Source organism: Nicotiana tabacum, chromosome 2 (genome assembly GCF_000715075.1).
Source record: "Nicotiana tabacum cultivar K326 chromosome 2, ASM71507v2, whole genome shotgun sequence".
Taxonomy (NCBI): domain Eukaryota; kingdom Viridiplantae; phylum Streptophyta; class Magnoliopsida; order Solanales; family Solanaceae; genus Nicotiana; species Nicotiana tabacum.
Window position 1 is genome coordinate 37,297,165 of NC_134081.1, and position 27,971 is coordinate 37,325,135.

At 38.7% G+C, this 27,971-nt stretch overlaps 1 protein-coding gene across 2 annotated transcripts; it reads left to right on the plus strand.

The window, feature by feature from the left end:
• Window positions 1-27,547, plus strand: LOC107796960 (E3 ubiquitin-protein ligase listerin-like). 2 transcript variants are annotated; one of them, XM_075232542.1, is made up of 18 exons: window positions 1-340; window positions 418-529; window positions 805-867; window positions 1,058-1,135; window positions 1,693-1,784; window positions 6,349-6,451; window positions 7,118-7,270; window positions 9,788-10,437; window positions 10,573-11,044; window positions 12,829-13,295; window positions 21,389-22,121; window positions 22,416-23,124; window positions 23,509-24,539; window positions 24,652-25,110; window positions 25,607-25,837; window positions 26,235-26,612; window positions 26,819-26,911; window positions 27,135-27,547. In XM_075232542.1, the coding sequence occupies exons 1-16, from the start codon at window positions 285-287 to the stop codon at window positions 26,460-26,462; spliced, it is 5,637 nt and encodes a 1,878-aa protein (XP_075088643.1). In that variant the 5' UTR covers window positions 1-284; the 3' UTR covers window positions 26,463-26,612; window positions 26,819-26,911; window positions 27,135-27,547. The 2 variants fall into 2 exon arrangements, with proteins under 2 accessions (XP_075088643.1, XP_075088640.1); XM_075232539.1 differs by having other exon boundaries at window positions 59-340; window positions 26,819-27,547.
• The last annotated feature ends 424 nt before the right edge of the window (window positions 27,548-27,971 follow it).

Here is a 27,971-nt window from a genome sequence, read left to right on the forward strand (position 1 = left end):
GGTTGGGTGCTATTTCCAAAAAGTTTTCAGAAATAGTCGTTAATTTGAAGAGGAAATCAGACAAATAAATAAATGGAGAGCGAAAGAAAATATTGATATTGGATTGGGAGGGGCAAAACACCTACATAGGGAAAAGGCGGTGACCAAAATAGTATTTCCCTGTTTGAGACGACGAACATATATAGTGAAGTACGGCCCAAAAGAGGCGCAGTCCCTCGTTCTGAGCTCTGTGATCGGCGTTCCCTCAATTAATTAACGTATGACCCAAAGAAGGTAGAAGAATAATGGGGAGACCGAAAGGAGATGGAGCTAGAAGCAAGTCTCGTCCCTCTAGCAGCAGGTCCCCTCTTTCTTCCTTTTTCATTCTCTCCGTTCCCTTATTTTCTTAATATTTGTATTATTTGGGTTTGATTGCAGTCTTGCTGCTTCGTTACTGCCCCAAGGTTCTACCCCTGTGGGATTCGGAGGCTATATGGGCACTTCCCGTGTTGACTCTTCTTTGTCAGCTGAAGATTCTCCCCCTTTCTTGGTACACTCTAATTTAACTTAAATTATATGCGTTTTGGTATTTTTCATTGTTAGAATTTTAAACTATATTAATGGGCATTAGATTCTGTAATTTACGAGCTTTATTTTTTCTTAACAAAATTCAAAAGCGTCCTAATTGATGGTTTATCTGAATTTGAGTGATTAATTGCCGCTTATTCATATGATAAGGCTGACCCACAAGGGCTACCTTTTTTTTTAAGTGAAAAAAAGTGATAGTGTTTCCACTCTTAATTGTGATGGCATATTTGTTTGTAGGATATTGACAGTGAAGTGGCACAACACTTGAAGAGGCTTGCCAGAAAGGACCCTACCACTAAAGTAATTTCGTTTCTTATTCAATTGTTAGAATGCAGTTTGGACAATATTGGTTCCTTGAGAGATGTGAATTAGGAAGCAATCTTCATATTCATTATTCATCTAATTTTTTTGTTTCATTGTTGGACTTGCCTGTAGTTCGGTGATGCTTTAATTTTTCAAAGCTCATTAAAATTCCTCTCTTTTCTAACAGCTGAAAGCATTGGCATCTCTATCTCAGTTATTCCAACAAAAGACTGCAAAGGATATAATACCAACAATCCCACAGTGGGTATGCTCACTTCTCTTTCCTAGTTGCTGGCCAATACCCTAATAGTACAATGTCTAGTCAATTGGCCGTGCTATATCTTATCTTGCATATTTTGCCATTGGTGGAAAATGATTTTGGCCTCCTTTTAAAGAAAGTTCCCTATTGAAGTGATTATTTGAAATAAGAATCAGGTCAACTAAGTTCAACAATCGTTTTAAGTTTCTGTTTCAGATGAAAACAATTTAAATTTCTAGACAGGGTCTTCAAAAAAATGAAAATTTCTAGATATGCTCGATCGTATACTGCTGCTTTCAAAGAAAAATGAGTCCATGAGCGCTCCGGTGCATGCTGTATTGCCTTGGTGCCGACTCTGAATTGTCGAACGAGGTGGAGCACCTAACTTGCATCTTACCTAGCTTTAAGTTTAAGCGTTCAGGCGAGCCTTTAATGACACAATTTACATTTGAGTGTTGGATTGTTGTAACTATGGAGTGTTTCTAAATTTACTAGGTTTGGGTGGAAGAATTACTAGTTATCAGTCTCTTAAGTGGTTCTTACTCCCCTGCTCTTCCTGATAGGCATTTGAATACAAGAAGTTGCTACTGGATTACAGCAGAGAGGTTCGACGAGCAACTCATGACACCATGACAAACCTTGTTGCCATTGTTGGGTATGTACTTATCTTATTTAAATCATAACTAGATATAGTTATTATCTTGCTTCTGCTACATGGACATCATTCTTCAAACTAAATTGGCCCTGATGACGTGTCTATAGCCCCCCCCCCCCCCCAACACACACACACACAAATTTTCCTTCATTTAAATGAAAACTTGTTTTGTTGAGCTCCTTGTTAGCTTCTATAGATTAAATTGCAACCTGCTGCCAGTGATGCGGTAGTTAAGGAATATGTTGACAGGCACTTGCATTTTCGTAAAAATTGACCCCTAAATCATTTAATGATTAGGTGGTTTAGTTATAATACAATGAACTCTATTTATACAATACATATCATACTCTTATTCTATGTGGGACTAGGACTAATTCATATTATGTACATAACTATCTAACACTCCCCATCAAGCTGGTGCATACAAATCATATGTACCGAGCTTGTTACATATGTAACTTATACGAGGACCAGTAAGGGACTTGGTGAAAATATCTGCAAGCTGATAATTCTACTTCACAAACTTTGTAGCAATATCTCCTGAGAGTATCTTTTTCTGACGAAGTGACAATCAATCTCAATGTATTTAGTTCTTTCATGAAACAACGGATTTGATGCAATATGAAGGGCAACTTGGTTATCACACACAAGTTCCATCTTGCTAACCTCACCAAATTTCAACTCATTAAGCAAATGTTTGATCCAAACTATCTCACATGTTGCCACAGGCCCACAACCATTGCTCGATATTCTGCTTTTGTACTAGACCAAGCAACTACATTATGTTTCTTGCTCTTCCAATACACCAAATTACCTCCTACTAAAACACAATATCTGGACGTAGAACGTCTATCAGAAGGTGATCCTGCCCAGTCAGCATCTGAGTACCTAACAATTTGCTCATGGCCTCGAGTTACCACAATTTGCTCATGGCTTCGACTTACCAACAATCCTGCCCAATGACTATCACAGGGAGAATCCAGGAATTGACTTACCACACTCACTGGAAAGGAAATGTCAGGTCTTGTCACTATGAGGTAATTTAATTTATCAACCGGTCGCTTATATCTTGCAGGATCGCTAAGCGGCTTCCTCTGTCCTGATAGAAGTATAGAATTTGGATCCTTAGGAGTGTCAACAGGTCTACAGCCTTTCATTCCTGTCTCCTCAAGAATGTCCAAGACATACTTCCTTTGTGAGATAACAATACCTGAGCTAGACTGAGCGACCTCAATATCTAGAAAATACTTTAATCTACCCAGATCCTTAGTCTGGAAGTGCTGAAAGAGATGTTGCTTCTACTTAGTAATACCATTCTGATCATTGCCGGTAATAACAATATCATCAACATAAACCACCAGATAAATACTGAGATTTGAAGCAGAATGCCGATAAAACACAGAGTGATCAGCTTCACTACGAGTCATGCCAAAATCCTGAATAATTGTGCTGAACTTACCAAACCAGGCTCGAGGAGACTACTTTAGACCATAGAGGGACCAACGCAACCGACATACAAGGCCACTAGACTCCCCCTGAGCAACAAAATCAAGTGGTTGCTCTATATAAACCTTATTCTCAAGGTCACTGTGAAGAAAAGCATTCTTAATGTTTAACTGATACAAAGGCCAATGGCGAACAATAGCCATGGATGGAAAAAGGCGGACTGATGCTATTTTAGCCACGAGAGAGAAAGTATCACTGTAATCGAGCCCAAATATCTGAGTATACCCTTTGGCAACAAGACGAGCCTTAAGTCGATCAACCTGGCCATCTGGACCAACTTTGACTGCATACACCCAACGACAACCAACAATCGATTTACTTGAAGGAAGAGAAACAAGTTCCCAAGTACCACTCGTATGTAAAGCAGACATCTCGTCAATCATAGCCTGTCGCCACCCTGGATGAGACAGTGCTTCACCTGTAGACTTAGGGATGGAAACAAAGGATAAAGATGATACAAATGCACAATGGGGTGATGACAGACGATGGTAACTTAAACCGACATAGTGGGGATTAGGATTAAGTGTTGACCGTATACCTTTCTGGAGTGCAATCGGTTGACTAAGAGGAGACAAGTCCGCAGTATTAGCAGGGTCAGGTGTAGGACGTGAATCAGCTGGGCCTGATGCTGGGCGCGGGCGACGATGATAAGTCAGGAGTGGTGGAGTGTAGAAGGTTGAATCTGGACTAGGCGGTGGGATTAGAGCTATATGTGGTGGAACTGGAGCTATAGGTGGTGGAGCTGGAGCTGGAGCTGTAGGTGGTGAAGCTGAATGGGAGATAGTGACTGAATCTCCAAAAGATGGAACTGATAGCACCTCAGAAATATCTAAGTGATTACCTGGACCTGTGAAGTATGATTGAGTTTCAAAGAAAGTAACATCAACAGACATAAGGATCCACTTCCGTTCTCGAGTAACCCAAAAATACGCACTTAAGAGCACGAGAAGCTAACTTAGCTTTTCCTGGAGTAAGGTTATGAATAAAACACGTGCTCCCAAAGACACGAGGTGGAAGAGAGAACAAAGGTAAGTGGGGAAACAAAACAGAGAATGGAACTTGATTCTGGATAGCTGAAGATGGCATAAGATTAATAAGATAGCAAGATGTAAGAACTGCATCCCCTAAAAAACGCAACGGAACATGAGATTGTATGAGTAGGGTACGAGCAGTTTCAATAAGATGTCTATTCTTTCTTTCAGCTACCCCATTTTGTTGGGATATGTACAGACAAGATGTTTGATGAATAATCCCATGAGAGTTCATAAACTGCCGAAATGGGGAAGACAAATACTCTAGGGCATTATCATTACGAAATGTGCGGATAGAAACCCCAAATTGATTTTGAATTTCAGCGTAGAAGGTCTGGAAAATAGAAAACAACTCAGATCGATTTTTCTTCAAAAATATCCAAGTGCACCTTGAATAATCATCAATGAAACTGACAAAGTAGCGGAATCCCAAGGTAGAACTGACCCGACTAGGACCCCAAACATCTGAATGGACTAAAGTAAAAGGTGACTCTGCTCGATTATCAAGGCGCTGAGGGAAATGGGAGCGGGTATGCTTACCGAGCTGACTTGACTCACACTCTAGAGTGGACAAGTGAGATAAACCAGGTACCATTTTCTGAAGTTTTGACAAACTGGGATATTCCAACCGTTTATGTAATAAATCGGGTGAATCAGTGACAGAACAAGTTGTTGAAGGAAGACAAGATGTGAGTCCATGTGATTTTACAAGGATAAGGTAATAAAGTCCATCTGATTCACGCCCGATACCAATGATCCGCCCTGTACTGCGTTCCTGTATAAAAACAAGGTCATCAAGAAATAAAACAGAGCATTTAAGTGATTTGGCTAAGCGACTAACGACTATGAGATTAAAAAGGTTACCAGGAACATAAAGAATTGAATCTAAAGGTAAGGAAGGAAGTGGACTTGCTTGACCTATTCCAGTTGCCATGGTTTGAAACCCGTTGGCCATTGTGACTGCTGGGAGAGATTGAGAACATGAAATAGTAGTGAAAGAGATTTGTTACCAGAAATATGATCAGATGCACCTGAATCAATGACCCAAGACTCAGAGGTTGAAAATTGGGAGACACAAGTCATACTACTATCTGTTAGAAAACGTCTGTTTACATGCTTTGTACTGAACGAACTCAATATAATCCGGTAAAGAAACTATCTGGATTGGATTCAATGCATGGGATCTAACGGATTGTGGGTCAAAGGCTTCTAATACGAAAGTGGTCGGAATTTGATTTAAATTGGATGGGTAGGCTCGGAATTGTAAGGGGAACAATTTGTCCTGAAGAGTCGTCGCCAAAAAATGGCCGGAAGGTGCCCCACGTGCCGGCGCGTGACGTCGGAACTTCGCAGGAAAATTTTCTTCCGGTGGCATGTGGCAGCGCGTGGACGGTCTTCTGCCGGAGATTTTTTATGGGTTGATCACCGGAGGCCGATTTACTTCGTGGTGGTGTTGGTTTTTGCACAACACTGACGAAAAGTGGCTTTTTACTTGCGGCAGACCTGTGTTTTCCGGAAAAAGACTTCCGGTTGACTGATATTTTCTTCCCGTAGTCGCTGGAATTTATGCACAGCGATAAATCTCTCACGAATGCTCTGATACCATGTGAGAATGCACGGGAGAAAAATTTATTATTGATATTCTGTTTAATTATAATACAATGAGCCCTATTATACAATACATTTCATACTCCTATTCTACGTGGGACTAGGACTAATTCATATCATGTACATAACTATCTAAAAATACCCATGATAATAATAACTCTTTCTTCTTAAGTAGTTGAAACTTGATTCATAACTTGGAAATTTGCTGTTTGCTGCAACCTCTAGCATAGTTATGGTTTTAAACTGCCCCAACTCAAATCAGTCCATTTAGTTTGAAACGGATGAGTAGTTTTCTCAATCTTTTGTCGCAGATCATATTTGTAGCTTTTGAATACCATCTATAGCTTCCAAATTTTTGTTGTTTCATGTCCTTACTTTAGGTGATTTTCATGGTCCTTTTTCTTCTCCTCTTTTTGCAGAAGAGACTTAGTTCCTTATCTGAAGTCTTTGATGGGACCATGGTGGTTTTCCCAGTTTGATTCTGTCTATGAAGTTTCCCTGGCTGCAAAAAGATCATTGCAGGTTCGTGTGTTTCTCAGACAGTAACCTCATTGTAGATTTACTAACTAATTGCATGGTACTCTCACGTGCAACGTGAGGATACAGAATAAACTTTCTTAATTGGAAGTGCTAGATACCAAAATGCAATTGAGGATCAACATGATAGTGTATCGGTGCAGTGAAGTGGAATGAATACATGAATTTCATGTAATAGTTTTGTCTTTAAGTTGTATTAATTAGACTTGGTTTATGTTTGACCAGCTCTGCTTTGCTTATCATGGCATAGAAAATAGATATGTCGGAGGTACCTACTTTGTTTATGCACTGTTCGAATCTTCTTCTGAATGGATAGGTGCTGTAATCTATACCTTTGGTATCCAACAACATTTTAAGTGATCTTTGGAACTTATAATCAATCCCATGTGGATTTTTAGCTGTTGGTCATGGATAAACTTATTCAGCAAAGATTGTATATCTGAGAGTATCCACATGTTTTGGTTTAAAGCACAGAAAGGATCTGAGGCATGATCTGAAAGATCAAGGAGATGCTATTCGTTTTTTGGTTCTGTTTTGTTGATGTAACTTCTTGACTCAGTTGTCTGTTAATATATAACGAAATAAAGCACAATGTCAGCTGTTTCAGTCTTCATCCTATGCCTCACGGTTCATCTGTGTAAATATTAACAGGCTGCTTTTCCAGCACCAGAGAAGAGACTAGATGTCTTGATGTTATACACATCAGAGATATTCAAGTACATTGAGGAAAATCTGAAGCTTACTCCCCAGAGCATGTCAGATAAGAGTGTGGCATCAGATGAACTGGAAGAGATGCACATGCAGGTAATATCATGATTGTATTATCGTTTTTCCTGTTATGATCAGCTGCATGAATGTTGATTGAATTGGCTTCTTGCTTCCTGCAAATTCTCTATCAATCATGTATAATGAAGCGTAAAAGCTGCATATATTTCGATTAGCGTTCATCACGAGGAAGGCATTTAAAAATGAAAGGTTTCAGTAGATTAATTTCTTGCCTGGAACCTTCAAAGTGCTTCAGTAAAAACAACTTTTTCCAGTTCTTATCACCAGCATAAGATTGTGCTTCTAAAAGCTTCCCAACAGCACAACATTCCTGCTTTTTCAGGTTGAATTCTTTGGTATGGCATGAACCAAAGTATTAGAGCATTGCGTAGTTTCTCACGTTCTTCGGAGTACCAATTGAAATATTATGAGTTAGTGTAATACTAATTTCAATGTACAAGAGAATAATACAGTCCTTCTGTCGCATCTTATGTGACAGTGTTTGACCGGACACATAAATTTAAGAAAGAAAGGAAGACTTTCCACACATAAGCTAAAAATATATGTGGATACGGATTGGTGGTGGAGAAGAATACGGATCAGTTTTAGAACATAGGTCGTTATATGTTTCATTGTAACAACTCTAGAGTTGTTCTTTTCTTTTTTGGATAAGTAATGATGATATAACAGCACTAAGACAGTGCGTTAAAAATTACGAAGTGTGCAAAGCCTCAATCATATCTAACATGGAGTCTGCGTCATTTACATAGGTCATGCTGCATCAAAAAGCTAGCAAAGAAATATATTTGTATTTAAGGCTATGTATGTTGCTAAATTTGCCTTCAAAAACTCTATGCTTCTTTCGTTCCGAATTGTCCACCGAAAGACCATGGGAATAGTGTTCCAAAGCTTGTGTGTCTTCCTATTGAGACCATCTCTTCTCCAGCAATGTAAGAAATCCAGAATGAAGTGAGGCATTGTCCAGGACATGCTCGAAATGGCAAAAAACATGCTCCAAGTCTGATAAGAGATCTTGCAGTATATGAAAAGATGATGAGTATCTTCAGGGTTCTTTTCACAGAGGAGACACCTGCTACATAATTGCATTCCTTTTTTCTGAAAAATTGTTTGGGTTAGGCATGCTTCCTTAGCCACAAGCCAGGAAAAAACAAGATACGTTCAAGGGTGCTTTGTTGTGCCAAATCTTCCTCCAAGGCCAAAGATCAGTGTTGGAAGAAGTCAGTGACATGTAACAAGACTTAGCCGAGAAGATTCCACCTGAATGGTACCTCCATATAATAGAATCATCCTTGTGTTGATCCAAGACAGTGGTGCTAAGGGACTGTAACGGAGAACAAAATCTTGCAATCTCCCAATCATTTAAGTTCCTTATTGGAAATACATTCCATCCTTGAGCATCAAAAAAATCAGCTATAGGGGCATTATGAAGTGAGGAAATGTTGTGGAAGAAGTCATTTAAATTCCATAATTGGCTTTTCTGGTACACATGATCGGATAATGGCTATGCATGCAGATCTTAGATCAGGCTAAAGCTTCATTTGATATCAATTGAGCTCAGAGTCATGTCAAGAGTTGTGTGGGTTATAAGCTATGTTGCTCGGACTCGGGTACGGATCCGAGAGTCGGATTCGGCAAAATCTAAATTTTATAATTCGGGGGTGCGGATCTAGGTATGGATACGAGTGCTGGGATACGGCTAAGAAAATTCAAAATTATAAAAATAGAGCTATAAAAATATTCTAAATTTTGAGAGATATTATGTGAAAAATTTACATGTATATCGAAGCAGAATATGAGACACAAGGACTATAATATTGAAGGTATGCCATTTCCCATGTCTTAAATCTGTTTTATTTTTAATTTTGAGAATTCAAAATCTCAATTTCCACCCAAATTCATCGACCACACACACACACAAAAATTTGTCCATGGACCCTGGTCAAAGTATTCGAAGTTGGTTGACCGAATCCCAAACGTATCCCGATGCAGACGGGTTTGGCATAAAAAATGAAGAGTCCGCGCAACTTAGGTTATAAGCAGCTCAATCTCTACTTATTTGGTCAATACCTAACAGAACACTGATTTGCTGTGAACTTGCATCGGATTCTACTGTGTTTTACTGTTTGATGTTTGAGAATAGGAACATATACACATTATATACAGATTTGAGGAGGGTGTAGAAGATTGATACATAGATTATATGTATGTGCAGAGAAAACCCTTATAAGAAGAATATGATATAAACTTCAATGGTAGTGATGTTGACTATTTGGTGAAATATCTCAAAACCGTTGCACCTTGATGAGAAGGAAAATACACCTTTGCCTGATTTCCTTGCCTCCTTTTAATATTTATTGGGTACCTGAATTTTTGCACTGTATATATTAGCACCTCCTTGGTGCTGTTAGATGTAGAAAAATTGCTTACTTATCAAAAGATTTTAGACTTCTTCCCGCTTCTCACATTTGACTATTACAATTTTTTTCATCCCCATTGGTCTTGATCTTTTCTTTCTTTTACTTTAATTGATTCCAGGTTATTTCTTCATCACTGTTGGCATTGGCCACCCTTCTTGATGTTGTGGTCAGCGCACAACCTGAACGGTCTGTTTCTGTAGCTGAGTCAAAGCGTGCTTCTAAAGCCAAGGCCATTGCTGTGTCTTGTGCTGAGAACTTGCTATCTGCTCATAAGTTATTTCTGGGATTTCTGAAGTCTCAGAGCCCCGCTATTCGCTCATCCACTTATTCGGTCATGAGAAGTTTCATAAAAAATATTCCTCATGCTATTAAAGAAACAGACATTACACATCTCGCGGATGCAATACTTGGAGCTTTCCATGAAAAGGATCCCTCTTGCCATTCATCAATGTGGGATGTGATCTTACTGTTTTCTGAAAAATTTCCAGAGAGTTGGAGTATCTTGAAAATTAAAAAATCTGCTTTAAGTAGGTTCTGGCATTTTCTTCGAAATGGTTGTTTTGGATCCCAGCAAGTATCATATCCTGCTCTGTTATTATTCTTGGATGTTCTACCTGCACAAGCAGTTGAAGCAGAGAAGTTTCTTCTTGAATTCTTTCAGAATTTGTGGGCAGGAAGAAGCTTGAGTTATTCATTACATCTAGATCGTCTTGCCTTCTTTAGAGCGATGAGAGAAGGTTTTCTATTTTGCTTGAAAAACATGGATAGGTGAAGAGTCCACTGAACTTTTCCCTTTGAACTTCTGTGGCCTCTCAGCTTTTTATCGTTATGTTGAGATTTGTCTCTTTTAGTTTCTGGGCTCAGATATGTACATCTTCGTCTGATTTTGGGCTTCTCTTCCAGGTTTTCTGATGCAGCAAATTCCCACAGATTTCAGCGGACACTTACAGATCAGATCCTCTTAAAGCTGCTGTGGCAGGAATACCTGTTCTCTGTCAGCTCAAAGAACCAGGAAAGGGTCTTCTCTTCTATGGATTCTTCTGATGATGGCGTTCAACCTTCTCATCAGGGATCAAGACAACTTAATGTCAAAATTCCAGAGGGTTATGTGCAAGATCTTGGCAAATGCATTGTTGAAATCCTTTCGGACTTTTCTTTTCTGGAAGCTGACTTGCTTTTGCAATTCTGTTCAGCATTTCAACAGACCTGCTCGGGTGTATTTCAACAAACAGACAGTTCTGTTGAGAATGGAGAAGGGGTGACTGAGTTCTTGTCAGTAGTGAATCAACAAGCAGTAAGGAAGGGTGAAACTTGGCCTCTAGTTTATTTGGTGGGACCAACGTTGTCAAAGTCATTCCCTTTGATTAAGACACTCGTAAGTTATTCCTTAGTAATGTAGTCTTTTGGTCATGGTTTTAACAAGCAGTAAGGAAAGGTGAAACTTGGCCTCTAGTTTATTTGGCGGGACCAACGTTGTCAAAGTCATTCCCTTTGATTAAGACACTCGTAAGTTATTCCTTAGTAATGTAGTCTTTTGGTCATGGTTTTATGATAGAAAATAATTTGGGCTCTAAACCATGGCTGCCTCGCCCCCCCACCCCCACCCCCACCCCCGACCACCACCAAAGAAATGGAGAGAGAGAGAGGGAGGGAGAGAGAGATAGAGAGTCTTGGTGCGTACTATAATGGAATGGGACTGCTAACTGAAACATCTTTTGAAAATTTACTTCACACGGCCTGTGATTTTCAGACATGTTATAGGTTGTTGAAGTAGAACGTGCCAACATAATTGAAACAGGATCTCATGCTTTGGCTTATGCTTGTAGCCTCTAAGTTTCGCCAGTGTAATTTTGTGCTTCATAATAATTCCCACTCTACCATCTGTGGAGACATATATTTTTTGAAACATCAGAAAATTAACTCTTATACAATCATTTTCTGGACTTCTAGGAATATGTTACCAAGAGCTTTTCTTTTCTCAAGTTCACATTTGGATCTGTCAACTTCAACGACTCACTTCCAAATTTGAAAACTGAATTGTCAACACGAATAAAATCAAATTGTGGAACATATGCACATCATAATTCTTTTTTACTTATATTTGACTCTGTGCTTAAGGATTATATAAGAAAAAAACTTTTTGCCTATGAGGAGCAATGAAGAATCCTGCATATAGCATTTTCTCTGTGTCCGCTGGTATTCCATCTTTCCTTTTACTGCCTTCTTGTGGACTATGGGTGTCTTTTTTACTTTTTTTTTTCCTTTTTTCCCGAGTTAATCTCTTCTGAGAATGTTATGATGCAGGTCATGGTATATCCAAATTCATTTAAGCTATTGATTAACTTTTGTAATGAATTAAAGTAAATGGTGACATTTGGAGCTTTGTCTATGGTTTTCAGATTTTGTGATAGTGTCTCAGAGTTTTGACCCTGAATTACGAACCAGAAGTCTAGACATTTTGATCTGTATTCATGTCCGAGCAAGTGAGAACTTGTTGTATCAATACCCATCCAAAAATAGATGATTAGTAATATCCCCACATTTTGAAAAGGGAAATTTGGATATGTTCGACAAGCCTGTTTCTAACATTACTTTTCTGTCTATTCAATTTTGGACTTTGAGGAATTTGTCTCCATAAGCTTTCAAAGCCTTGCTGACTACTTATATTAGTTAATATTCAGAGCTTAGCCTTCTTTGAAACACTATTTTAGAAATTAATTTGCTTTCAAGGGAAGTCCGAAAACTCCTATAGCTGTAGAAACTTGGCTTCTTTATGTTTCACTACTGAGTTACCTGAATAATGTTAGCCCAAATTCATCTTATCTGCATTTGATTCTTTTGTGGTTTCACCATTTCCATCTGGTCATTGAATTTAGATGCATTTATATTTGCTCCTCTGGGAATAGGTAAAGAAAATTCTTCCGCAGGTGGCCTGCCAAAAAGGCAAAAGTTGCTTTGATTATTCCTTTTTGTCTTTAACCAATTGCTTTCCATTTCACTTTCATTCTCTTATGTTGGTTGTAAGGGATCCCCTCTTTAGCAAAAGAAAACTCTAGGATTCCCTTAATGCAGTGAGCATTACTGTGGCTGCTTTCTCTATTTTATCAAATTCTTTCAGTTTTACTTTTATTCTCTCATATTAGTTGTTGTCAATTTTAGGATCCCCCTAATGCAGTGAGATTTATGGTGGCTGCTATCTCTATATTTGGTCCGCGGAAGATAATTCAAGAGATCTTTTGCATTGAACCTGAAGCAAAACAATTCTTGCACGTCTTCAAGGAAATCTTTATTCCCTGGTGCTTGCAGGCTAACAGTCCCACTACTAGCATGCGACTTGATCTCTTGCTTTCGTTACTTGATGATGAATGCTTTGCAGAACAGTGGGCTAGCATTGTTACACATGCAACAAATTTGGAAGAACTGAAATCCGGAAACCGGGTTGTGGACTCTGATTGCCTGTCTCTGTTGGCTATGCTTGTTGAGAAAGCAAGAGAACAAACTAGCATTAGAGGCACTTTCCAAGTTCCCTATGCAGCCCGTTGGCATCATCAACTTTTGGATTCTACTGCCATTTCTGTTGCTCGAGCTTTTCCACCTTTTGAAACTTCTAGTGTTTCATATATGCGGTAAGTAACAAATTCCTGAAATATTTTCCTTACGCGCATCTTGATCTAACTCTTCTACATGGAAGTGTACATTCTCTAGTGTTACAATGGTTGCATTTTACTGTTTGCCTAACTTTGGCATCTAATAAGTTTTACCTGCTATTGGATTTGAAACGATGACTCCCACCATATTAAAGCAGTATTCTGACCAGAGAGTTAAGTATCTCATTTATTAGGCTTGAGGATTTTCACTGGTGGAGGGGGATGTTGTGGATCTAGTCATTTCCATCACACTTATATTTTAAAATCATTTGAACTGTTAAGGGTCTTATTGAACTAGGAGTTGTTATCTTTTGCCTTAAATCCTTGGTAATTGTCTCCTATCTCAAAATTGTATAGAGTAAATCTCAATCTGCTCTTCTGAATGGGGTAAATCTAATACTGCAACTAAAAGCTTTTGTTAATTGTTGACACCAGAATATTCTTTGATGGCCTTCCAAAATAGTGATATTTGATGTTTAAGTGCGTAGAAACATGTAAAAAAAGGCATTAGTTCCGACGAAGTTACTGCAGTTGTAACCTTGAAGTGATTTTAATGTGTCTAGCATATATGTCTAGCTAGATGCTTGCTGATCAAAGCCATCGCTAAAACCTTGAAGAGAATGAGGGGCCGTACATCTCTCTCACAACAGTGGTTCTGTTGCAAGATGATAAACTATTAATGTAGTTAAAATTCGTTTTACAGTTGAAAAGTGTATTCTAGGTCCAGTCAAGATATGCTGTTTGCTTTCTTTTAGCTAGGCAAGAGCCAACTTCTATCAATGGGTGTATGTTAGTGTTACCTCACAGGATAGACACGGGCTCAGGAATCTTCCACGTATATTGACTTAAGCATAGGTAAGCATACTCACCCAAAATTAATAACTGGTAGCCACGCTATGTTGCAGCTTTTATAAAATTGGTGCCAACAATTAAGTGCCGTAGTCTCCGGCTGCCCCTTTTTTAAAGTTCTCTTTGTTATTTTTCTAGACTTATTTAGCTCGATGTTCGAAGTGATGGTAGTCTGTGGCTGATGGACTATTTGGACATTGTGGGAGTCTTATTGGAGTTACACTCTTAGGCTGAGCTGCTAAGGGTTCCCTCCGGGAACATTATATATACACACGTCGTACCAATGAAATTTGATCTGATTATAGTCCTTATATAAAGTGTGAGAAATAATGACACGGGAAATTATATTGATATATATTAACTAAAGTGTCTTACAATAGACCAATTTATATACATTGTTTACATAGAACTAGACATCTATTTTCCGACGTGGGATACTATACATAATAACTATCTAACACTCCCCCTCAAGCCAGTGCATATAAATTGTATGTACCGAGATTGTTACAGATGTAACTAATACGAGAACCAGTGAGGGACTTGGTGAAAATATTTGCAAGCTGATTATTTGACCTCACAAACTTTGTAATAATATCTCTGACAGTCAATCTCAATGGTTTAGTCCTCTCATGGAACACCGGATTTGCCGCAATATAAAAAGCAGCTTGATTCTCACACACCATTTCCATTTGACTGATTTCTCCAAATTTCAATTCCTTGAGCAGCTGTTGATCCAAATTAGCTCACATATTGCCATAACCATTGCTCGTTATTCTGTTTCTGCACTAGACCGAGCAACTACATTCTGTTTCTTGTACCAAAATACCTCCTACTAAAATACAATATTCTGACGTAGAACGTCTATCAGAAGGTGATCCTGCCCAATCGACGTCTGTGTATCCATCGATTTGCTCATGGCCTCGATACTTTGCCTCGGGCTAATTTTATATATCGAAGAATTCAGACATACTTCCGTTGTGAAATAACAATACTTGAGCTGGATTCCTTAGTCTGGAAGTGTTGAAAGAAATGTTGCTTCAATTTGGTGATACCATCTTGGTCATTGCCGCTGATAATGATATCATCAGCATAAACCACCAAATAAATACACATATTTGAACCAGAACGCCGATAAAACACAGAGTGATTAGCTTTACTACGATACATGCCAATCTCCTGAATAACGGTACTGAAAGCAGGCTCGAGGAGACTATATTAGACCATATAGTGACCGACGCAATCGACATACAAGGCCACTAGACTCTCTTTGAGCAACAAAACCAGGTGATTGTTCCATATAAACTGTATCTGTAAGATCACCGAAGAAAAACGTTCTTAATGTCCAACTGATAGAGAGACCAATAGCGAACAACAACCATGGATAGAAAGAGATGATCTGATGCCATTTTAGCCACGGGAAAGAAAGTATCACTATAATCAAGCCCAAATATTTGAGTATACCCTTTGGCAACAAGGCGGGCCTTAAGCCGGTCAATTTGGCCATCCGACCAACTTTGACTGCATAAACCCAACGACAACCAATAGAAGATTTACCTGAAGGAAGAGGAACAAGTTACCAAGTACCACTCACATGGAAAGCAAACATCTCGTCAATCATAACCTGTTGCCATCCTGGATGAGACAGACAGTGCTTCACCTGTATACTTAGGGATGGAAACAAAGGACAAAGAAGATACAAAAGAATTATAGAGTGATGGCATCGACATAATGTGGATTAGCATTAAGTGTGACCGCATACCTTTACGAAGTGCAATCAGTAGATTAGGAGGAGACAAGTTTGCAGTAGGAGCACGGTTAGGTGCATGACGTGAATCCGCTAGGCATGATGTTGGACGCGAATGATGACGATAAGTTAAGAGTGGTATTCCTGTGGCTGGGGATCTATGAGGAGCAACACTAGATTCCTCAACGGTCGGTATGGGTAAGACTTGTGGTTGAGGACCCAGGAGGAGCTGTAGTAAACTCCTCAAGAGTCGGTACAGGTAAGACCTCAGATATATTAAGGTGGTCAGAAGAGGTAAAATAAGGTCAAAGACTAAAAAAGTATGACATCAGCTGACATAAGGTACCTACAAAAATATGGTGAGTAGCAACGATATCCCTTTTGAACTCGAAAATAACCAAGGAAGACATACTTGAGAGCACGAGGAGCTAATTTATCTTTTCCGAGATCTAAGTTATGAACCCAAAAACACGAGGGGAGAAGAGTATAAAGGTGATTGAGAAACAATACTCAATGCGAAATCTGACTCTGGATAGAAGATGAAGGCATCCGATTAATCAAATAACAAGCCGTGAGAATTGAATTTCCCCAAAAACGTTGTGGAACATAGGAATCAATGAGAAGTGTGCAAGCAGTCCAAATGAGGTGCCTATTCTTTCTCTCAGTTACCCGATTCTGCTGAAAGGTATACGGACAAGATGTCTGATGAATAATTCCTTAAGAAGTCATAAACTGCTGAATTTGAGAGGATAAGTATTCTAAGGCATAATCTTTCATTAGGAAAATTCAAGTACATCTTGAGTAATCATCAATGAAACTAACAAATAACAAAATCTTAAGGTTGAACTGACTCTACTAGGACCCCGTATATCAGAATGAACTAAAGAAAAAATATACTCTACATGACTCTCAACACTATGCGGAAAGGTTGTTCGGGTATGTTTTGCAAGTTGACACGGCTCACAATCTAATGTATATAAACTAGACAAACTAGGCACCATCTTTTGAAGCTTGGATAAACTCGGATGTCCTAAATGTTTGTGAATTAGGTTTAAAGAATCTATAACTGGACATGCTGTGGAGGGATTGAGTGAGTCAAGGTAGTAAAGGCCTTGTGATTCACCCCCTGTGCCAATCGTTTGTCCCGTACTGCTGTCCTGTATAACAAAAGAGTCATCCATAAAATATGTACGACAATGGAGGGGACGAGTCAATCGACTAACATATGCAAGATTTAAAAGATAGACAGGGACGTAAAGAACAAGATCTAAAGTGACAGAGGATAAAGATTAGCTTGTCCAACTCCTTTTGCTTTTGATTGGGCTCAATTGGCTAAAGGCACGTTGGGAAGAGACTGTGAATAAACCATATTTAATAAAAGTGACCTAGTACTAGAAATATGATCAGAGGTACCTTAGTCCATAACCCACGGTCCAATAGTAGTAGATTTGGAAACACAAGCAAAGAAATTATCAGCAACAAAAGTATGAGTCTGAGCAACAGAGGCTACTTGTGGAGGTGTTTGTTTACTTGCTCAATAATGAAAGAGCTTATTATATTCCCGTTCAGATAAAGAAAACCTCTGGTTATCTGCAGTTTCTATTTGAGCAACATGAGCATTTTTAGGTGATCGACCATGCAAAGAGTAACACACCTCATTGGTGTCCAAGCTTATTACAATAAGAATACTTGGGTCGAGACTTTCCAAAATGACCTCATGGTCTATTATCCATAGTTAGAGATGCCCGATTTTTCACTGTCTGGGATGCGAGAACAGAGGAGTCAACTGAATGCGAAATCTAACTCTGGATGGAAGATGAAGACATCCAATTAATCAAATAACAAGCCGTGAGAACTGCATCGCCCCAAAAATGTTGTGTAACATAAGAATCAATGAGAAGTGTGCGAGCAGTCTCAATGAGGTGCCTATTCTTTCTCTCAGTTACCCCATTCTGCTGAAGGGTATACAGACAAGATGTCTAATGAGTAATTCCTTAAGAAGTCATAAACTGCTGAATTTGAGAGGATAAGTACGCGAAAAATGCGAATAGAAACGCCAAACTATTTTTTTTTATTTCAGCACAAAAACTCTAGAATACAGAAAACAACTCAGAATAATCTTTCATTAGGAAAATTCAAGTACATCTTGAGTAATCATAAATGAAACTAACAAAATCACAAAATCCTAAGGTTGAACTGACTCTATTAGGACCCCGTATATCAGAATGAACTAAAGAAAAAATACACTCTACACGACTCTCAACACTATGCGGAAAGGTTGCTCGGGTATGTTTCGCAAGTTGACACGGCTCACAATCTAATGTATACAAACTAGACAAACTAGGCACCATCTTTTGAAGCTTGGATAAACTCGGATGTCCTAAATGTTTGTGAATTAGGTTTGGAGGATCTATTACTAGACATGCTGTGAAGGGATAGAGTGAGTCAAGGTAGTAAATGCCTTGTGATTCACCCCTTGTGCTAACCGTCTGTCCTGCATAACAAAAAAGTCATCAATAAAATATGTACGACAATGCAAGGCACGAGTCAATCGACTAACAGATGCAAGATTAAAAGGACAGTCAGGGACGTAAAGAACAAAATCTAAAGTATCCTTATCAAAAAAAGAACAAAATCTAAAGTGATAGAGGATAAGGATTAGCTTGTCCAACTCCTTTTGCTTTTGATTGGACTTTATTGGCTAAAGTAACGTTGGGAAGGGATTGTGAATAAACAGTATTTAACAAAAGTGACCTATTACCAGAAATATGATAAGTGGCACCTTAGTCCATAACCCACTGTCTAAGAGTAGTAGATTGGGAAAGACAAGCAAAGAAATTATCAACAGAGCAACAAAGGCTAGTTGTGGAGGTGTCTGCTTACTTGCTCGACACTGAGGGAACTCATTATATTCCCCTTCAGATAAAGAAAACCTCTGATTACCTGTAGTCTCTGTTTGAGCAACATGAGCATTTTTAGGTAGTCGACCATGCAAAGTGTAACACACCTCATAGGCGTGTCCAAGCTTATTATAATAATAAGAACACTTGGGTTGAGACCTTCCAAAACGATCTCCTCGTATATTATCCATAGTTAGAGTGCCCGATTTTTCATTGTTTGGGATGCGAGAACAGAGGAGTCAACTGTTTGTGATGAGATCATTGTGTGACTGGGCAGTGCAGCAAGGCAAAGCAATCGAGAGAACAATTCAACAACTGTAGGGACAGTCAGGTTAGCCAAAATCTAGCCGCATACTGAATCAAGGTCACTAGGAAGTCCAGCGAGTGTAAGAACTAGTAACATCTTCTGTCGTTGCTCTTGTTGCTTTCACACTAGCATAAATTGGCATCAATTTCTCAAATTTCTCTATGACTACCTGTATTTGTCCCAAGTAAGTAAACATATCCAATTCTTGTTTCTTCAAACTTGTCATTCGCGATATCGCATCATAGAAACGAGATATGTCATTAGTGTATAAAGTGCGAGCTTTTTACCAAACTAAATGACATAAGTGCTTTGACCTTCTCATCTCCCCCACTAGCCTTTTTGATTAACCGGTCTTGAACACCTTGACCCTTGCACTACATCTCAACTGGGAAGCCCAAGCTAAGTAGTTTGAACTTTCCTTTAAGGGTTCCGAAGTAATCATAACGCTTGAACTTCCATAACCCGTGTTGTTAGAACCAAAAATATCAAATCCCAAAGACGTTGGATTGAAGAGGTCAAGCAAATTATCACCAAATAATAGAAACAATCAATTGTAACTCGCTGAAACTGGTAAAGGAAACATTGTAGCTATCGAAAAAATCACTGTAGCTGCTGACAAAATTGCGAAGTGATCGGAGTAAAAAGAAAATAGTATGGGTATGCTTGGAATCACTGGACGAATAAACTGTCTTGAAGAAATTTTGTTAAAAACCGACCGGAAAGTGCCTCACGAACGCGTGAGTCAGAGTCTCGTCGAAACATTTCTTGCCGGCGCGTGAGGGTGCGTGAGATGGATTCTGCCAGAGAAATTTTTAGTCGCTGGAAGCTGATCTACCTCGTGGTGGTGTTGGTTTTTGCACCACACCGACGGATAAGAACTTTCTCGCGTACAGACCTGCGGTAGCTGAAATTTTTTCCGGTTAACTAATTTCTTCTTCTCGAAATTGCTGGTAGTTATTGCACAGCGATGAATCTCTCATGGTTGCTCTGATACCATGTGAGAAATAATGACACGGGAAATTATATTGATAGATATTAACTAAAGTGTCTTACAATAGACCTATTTATAAATATTGTTTACATAGAAGTAGACATTTACTTTCCGATGTAGGACACTATATATAATAACTATCTAACAAAGGTTTTTGAATCCTGAATCTAGGCAAAATGTTATGCTACAGATCAAATCTTTGGATTCTCCTTGATAAGTAAAATGGATATTGAGCCTAACTCAATTCCAAAGATAGCTCATTAGCTGATGATTGGCCAAAACCTAAGTTGCTCGGACTCTTCACTTTCGATGCTGCACCTGTGTTGACACGACATGGGTATCGGATCTGTATAGGGTCAATAGATTTGGGGTACTTTGACCAAAATCAGCGGAGAAATTCGAGACAAATACAATAGTTTCTGAAATCAAAACAAAAGTTAGGGTGAAATTGAAAAAAATGCAATAACTTGTATAAAGAATTTTCTATGTTAGTTCTTTTTCTTTTTATAAGGAAACAATAAAGTTAAGGTTGAGATTCGATCCCGAACTATGTCAGTCCTTGTCTTTTTATCTCCTCAGATTCTTCTCTTGATCAATATTTTCTCCTTTTCAAAGTTCCTTGTATGTTTTCCACTTAATGTCTCGTAATTTAGACATATTTTCAAAACTTTATTTTTAGATATTGAATTATATTTAGCTGAATCCGAGCATCCGTATCCCCGAATCTTAAAATTTAGATCATGAAGGATCCTACCTTTAGATTCGCACCAATATCGGATACCTGCACTCGACTTTGAGCAACTTAGGCCAATGTGGCACCAACACCCTCCGCATGCCAAAGATTGGATATCTGAAGCATGAATAATACAACATGGGGGCCCAACATTGGATACGTCGAGAATAGGAATGAGTGACTCTGATACTGCGATAAGGAATAGATTTTGGGTTAACACAAATCCAGAGGCTATTGTCAGCTAAGGATGTCCACTACCATATAAGGAAAGTACAATCCATTTCCTCAACCAATATGGGATACAGGAACAGTCATTTTAAGTTTAGAGACTTTTTTCCCTAGGATGACTACATGGTTATCTTCTCTATCTCATTACCTATGATTATAGCCTTTCTGTTTTTGTTTTCCCATCTCAATGTTAAGGCTTCGGTGGTAAGGAGGTGTTGTTTCATTTGCTCAAGACTAGAGTTAGTAGCACTAAACACTCTGTAAACCTAATTTTTTGTTATTATTGTCTTATTTTGGGCTGCTTTGTTGTTCCGTTGCAGTGCTGTTCTGGGTGGCATAGCAGGAGATGATGAAACAAACTTTCTGTCCCAAAGTACATTAGTACTAGTACTCGAGGAGGTTCTTAAGAAGTTGACAGTTTTCATAATGGATTCTCCCTTCATATGGGTCAAGGAAACGTGTTCCGTGATACTTATCAGAGACAAAAACACTGAGCTGGGATTTGAACCTTCTACTGATGTGAATCAGATGGTTAACTTTGCTTTACAAGTGCTTGATGGTGGTTTTTGTGCGTTGAAATGTTTGAATCATGAAATTGAGCTCGTTTCACGAATCTTAGCTGTAATTTTTGTGATTAAGTGGGAGTGCAGCATGGCTACTTTCTTCAATGATAAGTTTGGTGAAGAATCAGCGGAAAAAATTAAGACGAGGTTGGCCTCTTGTGAACTAGTGCATTCTCTCGATCGCAAAATTGAAAATCAGTTCCTATTTAGTATCAACATAGATAGTCGAAAGAGCCTGGAGAGTATCTTGGTCCAGTCTGTGAGGATTGCTGTGCTCAAGGATAGAAATTTGGATGCTGCCAAAGTTGCATCGTTATGCTGTCACTGGGTCCTTGAGCTTCTTGAATGTCTCTGCCCTGATCAGTTTGGGGAACAAAAGCTGTTAGACAGATTCCTAAGCCAGGATGATTCTTGGCCTGCTTGGGTTGCACCAGATATGAAAGATGGGAAACGAGCAGCCGTGGTGAAAACTGAGAGTGCTTCAACTGATGTGAGTGTTCTTCCCGCTTAAGTATTTTTTATTAAGCAGTTTGGGATGATCTCGTGCACCAATTTTTCTATTCACTTCTATGTCTAGCTTGCTGGGAAAGAGGGAATTACAGTGAGGTCTTGTAACTGATAGATATTCCTGTTTACTTTCTCGTTCAACTATTTAGTTTTGTAACATTTTCTGTAGCATTATTTTGATCTTTTTCAAGGTGAGTTACATTGTATTATGCATTCAACATAAAATCTGTATTATGAGATCTCAGAATATTCTGTGTGTACACTTCACCCTTTGCAGACCCCAAGAGACACCAGGTTTGTTGCTCTGATAGACAGACTTATTCCCAAGATAGGTTTTGACAAAATTATTGCTGGTGCTGTTTCTGATGTGTCTCCATCTTCAACTGAGGATCCTAGTAATCAACCTACCACAACTCTTCAGTGTCATTATTCGCGTGCCTGGCTAGCAGCTGAAATCTTATGCACTTGGAAATGGAATGGTGGAAGTGCCTTGTGCTCGTTCTTGCCTCATCTCTGTGATTATTTGAATAGTGAATGCTATACGCCTGAGGATGAGTTGTTAGATTCCATTGTCACCATTTTACTTGATGGTGCACTTATTCATGGGGGAATTACTGAACTGAGCCTTTCAAACTTACCGCCTGTTACAAATATGGATAGTATTGGAGAACCCTTCCTTAGAGCTGTTGTATCATTACTGTCTAGACTTTTTGTGGATGATGTATGGGGAAAGGACAAGGCAATATTTCTTTTTTATCTGCTTCGGAATAAACTCCATATTGGTGAAACAATAAATATAAATTGTTTGAGGATATTTCCTTCAGTTATGAGTGTAATCATTCGACCGCTGAGTTTTCCATTTGACAAAGAGAATGCAAACATGCAGTCTGCTTCTTCTGAATGTTGTGAAGTACAAGAGGCTATTATGGACTGGCTCCAGCGAACTGAGTCTTTTCCGCCCTTAAATGCATGGCAAACGGGAGAAGGTAAATTACTGCTGTCTACAGTGTGTACTACAATTTTCTAAAGGATAAGCTGATATAACTGCAAGTTTCTTTTTGTGCTGAGTACTAGGCTCCTGATATAAGCTACATAAAGTAATCAAATTAGTGTCTTGGTATGTGGCAGAGATATATGTCATTTGGGGGGGAGGGGGAGGGGTTGGGTTTGGAGGGGGAGCTATTTTTGTGGCCTTTGCTTTACCCTTGTTGTGGGATATAATGCAATTACTGTGTTTTCTTGCATCTAATATCTGAATTTTCCAATTCATTTTACTTAAGCCATTTTACAAACCCCCCCCCCCCCCCCCAAAAAAAAAAAAAAATAACATTTATCCCTGTCTTGGGTGTAATAGAATCTGGTATTTTCAGATATGGCAGATTGGTTCCACCTTGTCATATCCTGCTATCCTGTACGACCAATTGAAGGAGGGAAAGAGTTAAGGCTAGAAAGATATGTCAGCTCTACTGAGAGAATGCTACTGTTGGAATTATTTCGGAAGCAGAGAAAGAATTCTGCATTATCTGTGATAAACAAGCTGCCGGTTGTGCAAATTTTGTTATCAAAATTGATTCTGGTTGCAGTTGCTTATTGCTGGGAAGAATTTAGTGAGGATGATTGGGAGTTTGTTTTATACCGTTTTAGGTGGTGGATTGAAGCAGCAGTCATTATGATGGAGGATGTTGCTGAGAATGTGAATGATGTTATGACAGATGGTTCTGGTTGTGAACAGTTAGAAGTTACGCTGAAGAGGGTCAACGATACCGTTTCAGTGAAGGACTCTACTCCTATAAAACTCGCAAGCGATGCTCTAATTGGGTTTTCTCTGTTTTGCAACATAAGTGGTCTTGAAGAAAAAGAGCTTGCTGATGTTTCTGATCCCTTGAAGAGTGACAGATGGGAGATGGCCAAAGACCGAATTATAGAAGGTGTTCTTCGGTTGTTCTTTTCTACTGCTGCTACGCAGGCTATGGCAAGTTCTTATTGTAGTGAAGCTTCCTCAATTGTAGCATCATCTATCCTTGGTCATTGTAAGTTCTGGGACTTGGTGGCATCACTTATTGTTGAGTCCTCTTCAATTGCAAGAGAGAAGGCGGTAAAATCAGTTGAAATTTGGGGCCTAAGTAAAGGGCCTGTTAGCTCCTTGTATGCAATGCTATTTTCTGCCTTGACACTTCCTTCCCTAAGATGTGCTGCTTATGTTATTCTTTCAACTGAACCTGTGTCTCACTTAGCTTTGCACACTGTCGACAAGACAAGTTCCTCTGATGGAGATGCTTACAACAACCAGGACACTGACGGTTCTACTGAAGAAAGTCTTCATCTTAGGGAAGAAGTTTCTTCCCTGCTGGAAAAACTACCATTTGAAGCTCTTGAAATGGACTTACTTGCATTTGAAAGGGTTGGTTTTTTCCCTTTTTTCCTTTTTGAGCCTCTCTCTGTTTCTTTTTCAAAGCTAATGGAGAAGCATCAACAAACCACTTTTGTTTGCTAAATGTCTTTAAATTTGGCAGATAAAGGTCTTTCTAGCTTGGTCTTTGTTACTTTCACATCTAGTGTCACTACCATCTTCATCATCCCTGAGGGAGAGAATGGTTCAGTACATTCAAGAGTTTGCTACTTCAACAGTATTAGATTGTCTTTTCCAGCACATTCCTTTAGAATTTTGTGTACCATCAAGCTTGAAAAAGAAGGATTCAGAACTTCCAGCTTCAGTGTCAGAAGCAGCGAAATCTGCAACTCATGCCATCACTTCTAGTTCTGTGTTATTTTGCTTGGAATCGCTTTGGCCTGTCAGACCAGAAAACATTGCTTCACTTGCTGGTGCAATTTTTGGCCTCATGCTTTGTATTCTTCCAGCTTATGTTCGAGGGTGGTTTAGTGAGATACGTGACCGTTCTACTTCATCTGCCATTGAATTTTTCACTAGAGCATATTGTAGCCCCCCTCTGATTATGAATGAACTCTCCCAGGTATGAATGATGTGAATCCTTAAGCACTCTGATACTTGAACATTTATTGAAATGAATTCATCACTCTGAAATTTTGCTTTTCATTTTCGTGGATGATATAAAGTTTTCAAGAAATGAAATTGTCCGTTGTACCCATCTGGGCTCTAGTGATGAAATTGACGAGAAGATTTAAGATTATTGTGAATAGTGTCTAGAGCAAGAATGAAATTTTGAGTTATTAGAATAAAGGAAATTCCAGGGGCTTTCCTGAATATGAATCATTTCATTTGAAGTGCTAGTCATGCATTTCTTTTTAGTTTCCTGACGCTTGCTAACCAAGTGGAAGATTGACTGGCTGCTTAAATGTTAAGATAATCCAATCCGGATGAACATTAAGTATCTATATTTGCTTTTATTTGTACGCTTAACTTTTGCAGCATAAGCTTTATTTGTAATCTCAGTCAGTTTTTTGCTCTTTGTGACATAAAATTCCTCACTAACCTTCATCAAAATGCAGATAAAAAAAGCCAATTTTTCTGATGAGAATTTCTCGGTCATCGTAAGCAAATCTGCTAATGAAGTGGTGGCCACTTACACGAAAGACGAAACAGGAATGGACCTAGTAATTCGTCTTCCGGCATCTTACCCACTGAGGTCTGTGGATGTAGATTGTACCAAGAGCCTTGGCATTAGTGAGATTAAGCAGAGAAAGTGGTTAATGTCAATGATGTCATTTCTTCGTAATCAGGTGTCTCCCACTGACTTACTTCTGATCTGTGCATCATTCTCCCATTCTATCCCGATTATTTCCTGTGTCTGCCCACTATTGTAATCCGTCAATCTCTCATCTGCTATATTCAAATTTATCGCCTTGGTATATGTAGCTGTTACATTTAATCTACTCTTTGATCATGCATGTGTTTCCTTCTGAGGCATACCTTTTCAATTTATAATGTCAGTCTTCAGTTTTATTTGTACTAAGGTGTACAATGTCCCGATTTTCAGGTATTGGTATTTTACCATCTTTGTTGTAAATTAACTGTTTAGTGGCTGTTATGTTTCTTGAATGACCTGTTCAGCATTTAAATAATTTTCAATGAGTTCTTGGGGGGTTGGGCTGAAGCATTATTTTTCTTACAATGCAGAATGGTGCTTTAGCTGAAGCAATTCGCACATGGAAGAGCAATTTTGATAAGGAATTTGAAGGTGTTGAGGAGTGCCCTATATGTTACAGTGTCCTCCACACTTCAAACCATAGCCTCCCACGGCTAGCTTGCAAAACCTGCAAACACAAGTTCCATTCAGCCTGCCTCTACAAGTGGTTCTCCACTTCTCACAAGTCAACTTGTCCATTGTGTCAATCTCCTTTTTGATCATATCGTCCAAAGTAGTGATGCCTTCGTAGAGCAGTAAATATAATTTTTCCTTTGGATAGCTCTTGATTTCGTTGTCTGTCACTTATGCCAATGGTGGTGACTGTGACACAACATTTGTGGGTTGACATACCCTTCCTACAGCGAATTGTAAGTGCGCTCTCTCTCTCTCTGTGTGTGTGTGTGTGTGTGTGTTTGTGTGCCCATTCTTTTCTTTCTTGGGCTGATTCTTTTCATATCTAACACCTTGCAGTGTGTTTACTTTTGTAACCTTCGGTATCTCAAGTGATAATATCTATCTACGCTGGAGATTTTGGTTTTATATAATTAAAATGATATTCTGCTTGTTTGGTCAGGGAGCTTCCATGGTTGCTTTGATCATGTCATCTGAGAATTGAGATGGTTAGCTCTTCGAGTTAGCAGCTTCAAGATACAAATGAGCTAAGATGGTAAAGATGCCTTAATCTTTCTTGATCATCATCTGGTACCGTTCTTCAAAATCCTAACCAGCCTGAGCTGGAGTTTGTTTTCATAAAAGTGTTGAAATATTTATTCAAAAATCCCTTTAAATTTTTCAAAATCTTTTGCAAGATATTTCGAACTACCCAACACTACCATGGAACATTCTTAAGCATTACAACTTAGCCGACAGCTTTCTACTGTTTCATGCAGTTAAATATGTAGACAGGCAAGCAGACATTTTTCTCCAATGGTGTCTGCTTATTGCCACAGTAATGGCCATGGTGTTCACATATAATTAGGTGGAAAAACAAGGATGTAAAGATTTGCCGTTGATCTTCCCTGTTTAAAGTTATTCATACGAGAGATAGATTAGTATTTTATTTTAACTATTTGTTAGGATTTGTCCTTACGCCATTTTTGCTGTTTTCCCCTCTTTGTAAGGTTCAACTTTTGAGGTAGTTGATAGAATTTGAGCTATGCTATCCAAGTCCAAAAGAATTTATGCCATGCCTCTGAATAGATTACTCTGATCTTAAAATCTAGCATTTTGTGTTGGGTAGTTCCAAATTCTCTGTGTGAACTCTTGAGCAATCTATTGGTGTTTGAACTTTAACAAGTCAAAATTTTGCACACTATGGTGGAGTTTGATTAAGCACTATACTTTTTCTTCATTGTCGTTATCTCTGTCATTTTTTTTTCTAACTTTTCGTCCTATTTATCTCCTGTTCATCATAGATTGAACATCATGACTTGATTTGATATATTTTAACTTCTTTTAAAGTATAGTTTTGATTCTTTTCAATATTTGTTTAGGAACAATAATAAACACAAACAGTATAAAATACTTGGAAATCTAACAAGCGTAAAAGTTCAACATAATATGTTATAAGAAGTTAAGGATCTAAAAAACACAAAATTAGTACTGTGTTGTTAGGTTAAGAGAGAGAAAATATTACATCCCTATGCTCAGCTCATAGCTCGACACGTATTCTTTGCCCATCCTTCATCCTTTGTATGGGTATGCTCGAAGTCATCATCAATTGTGGG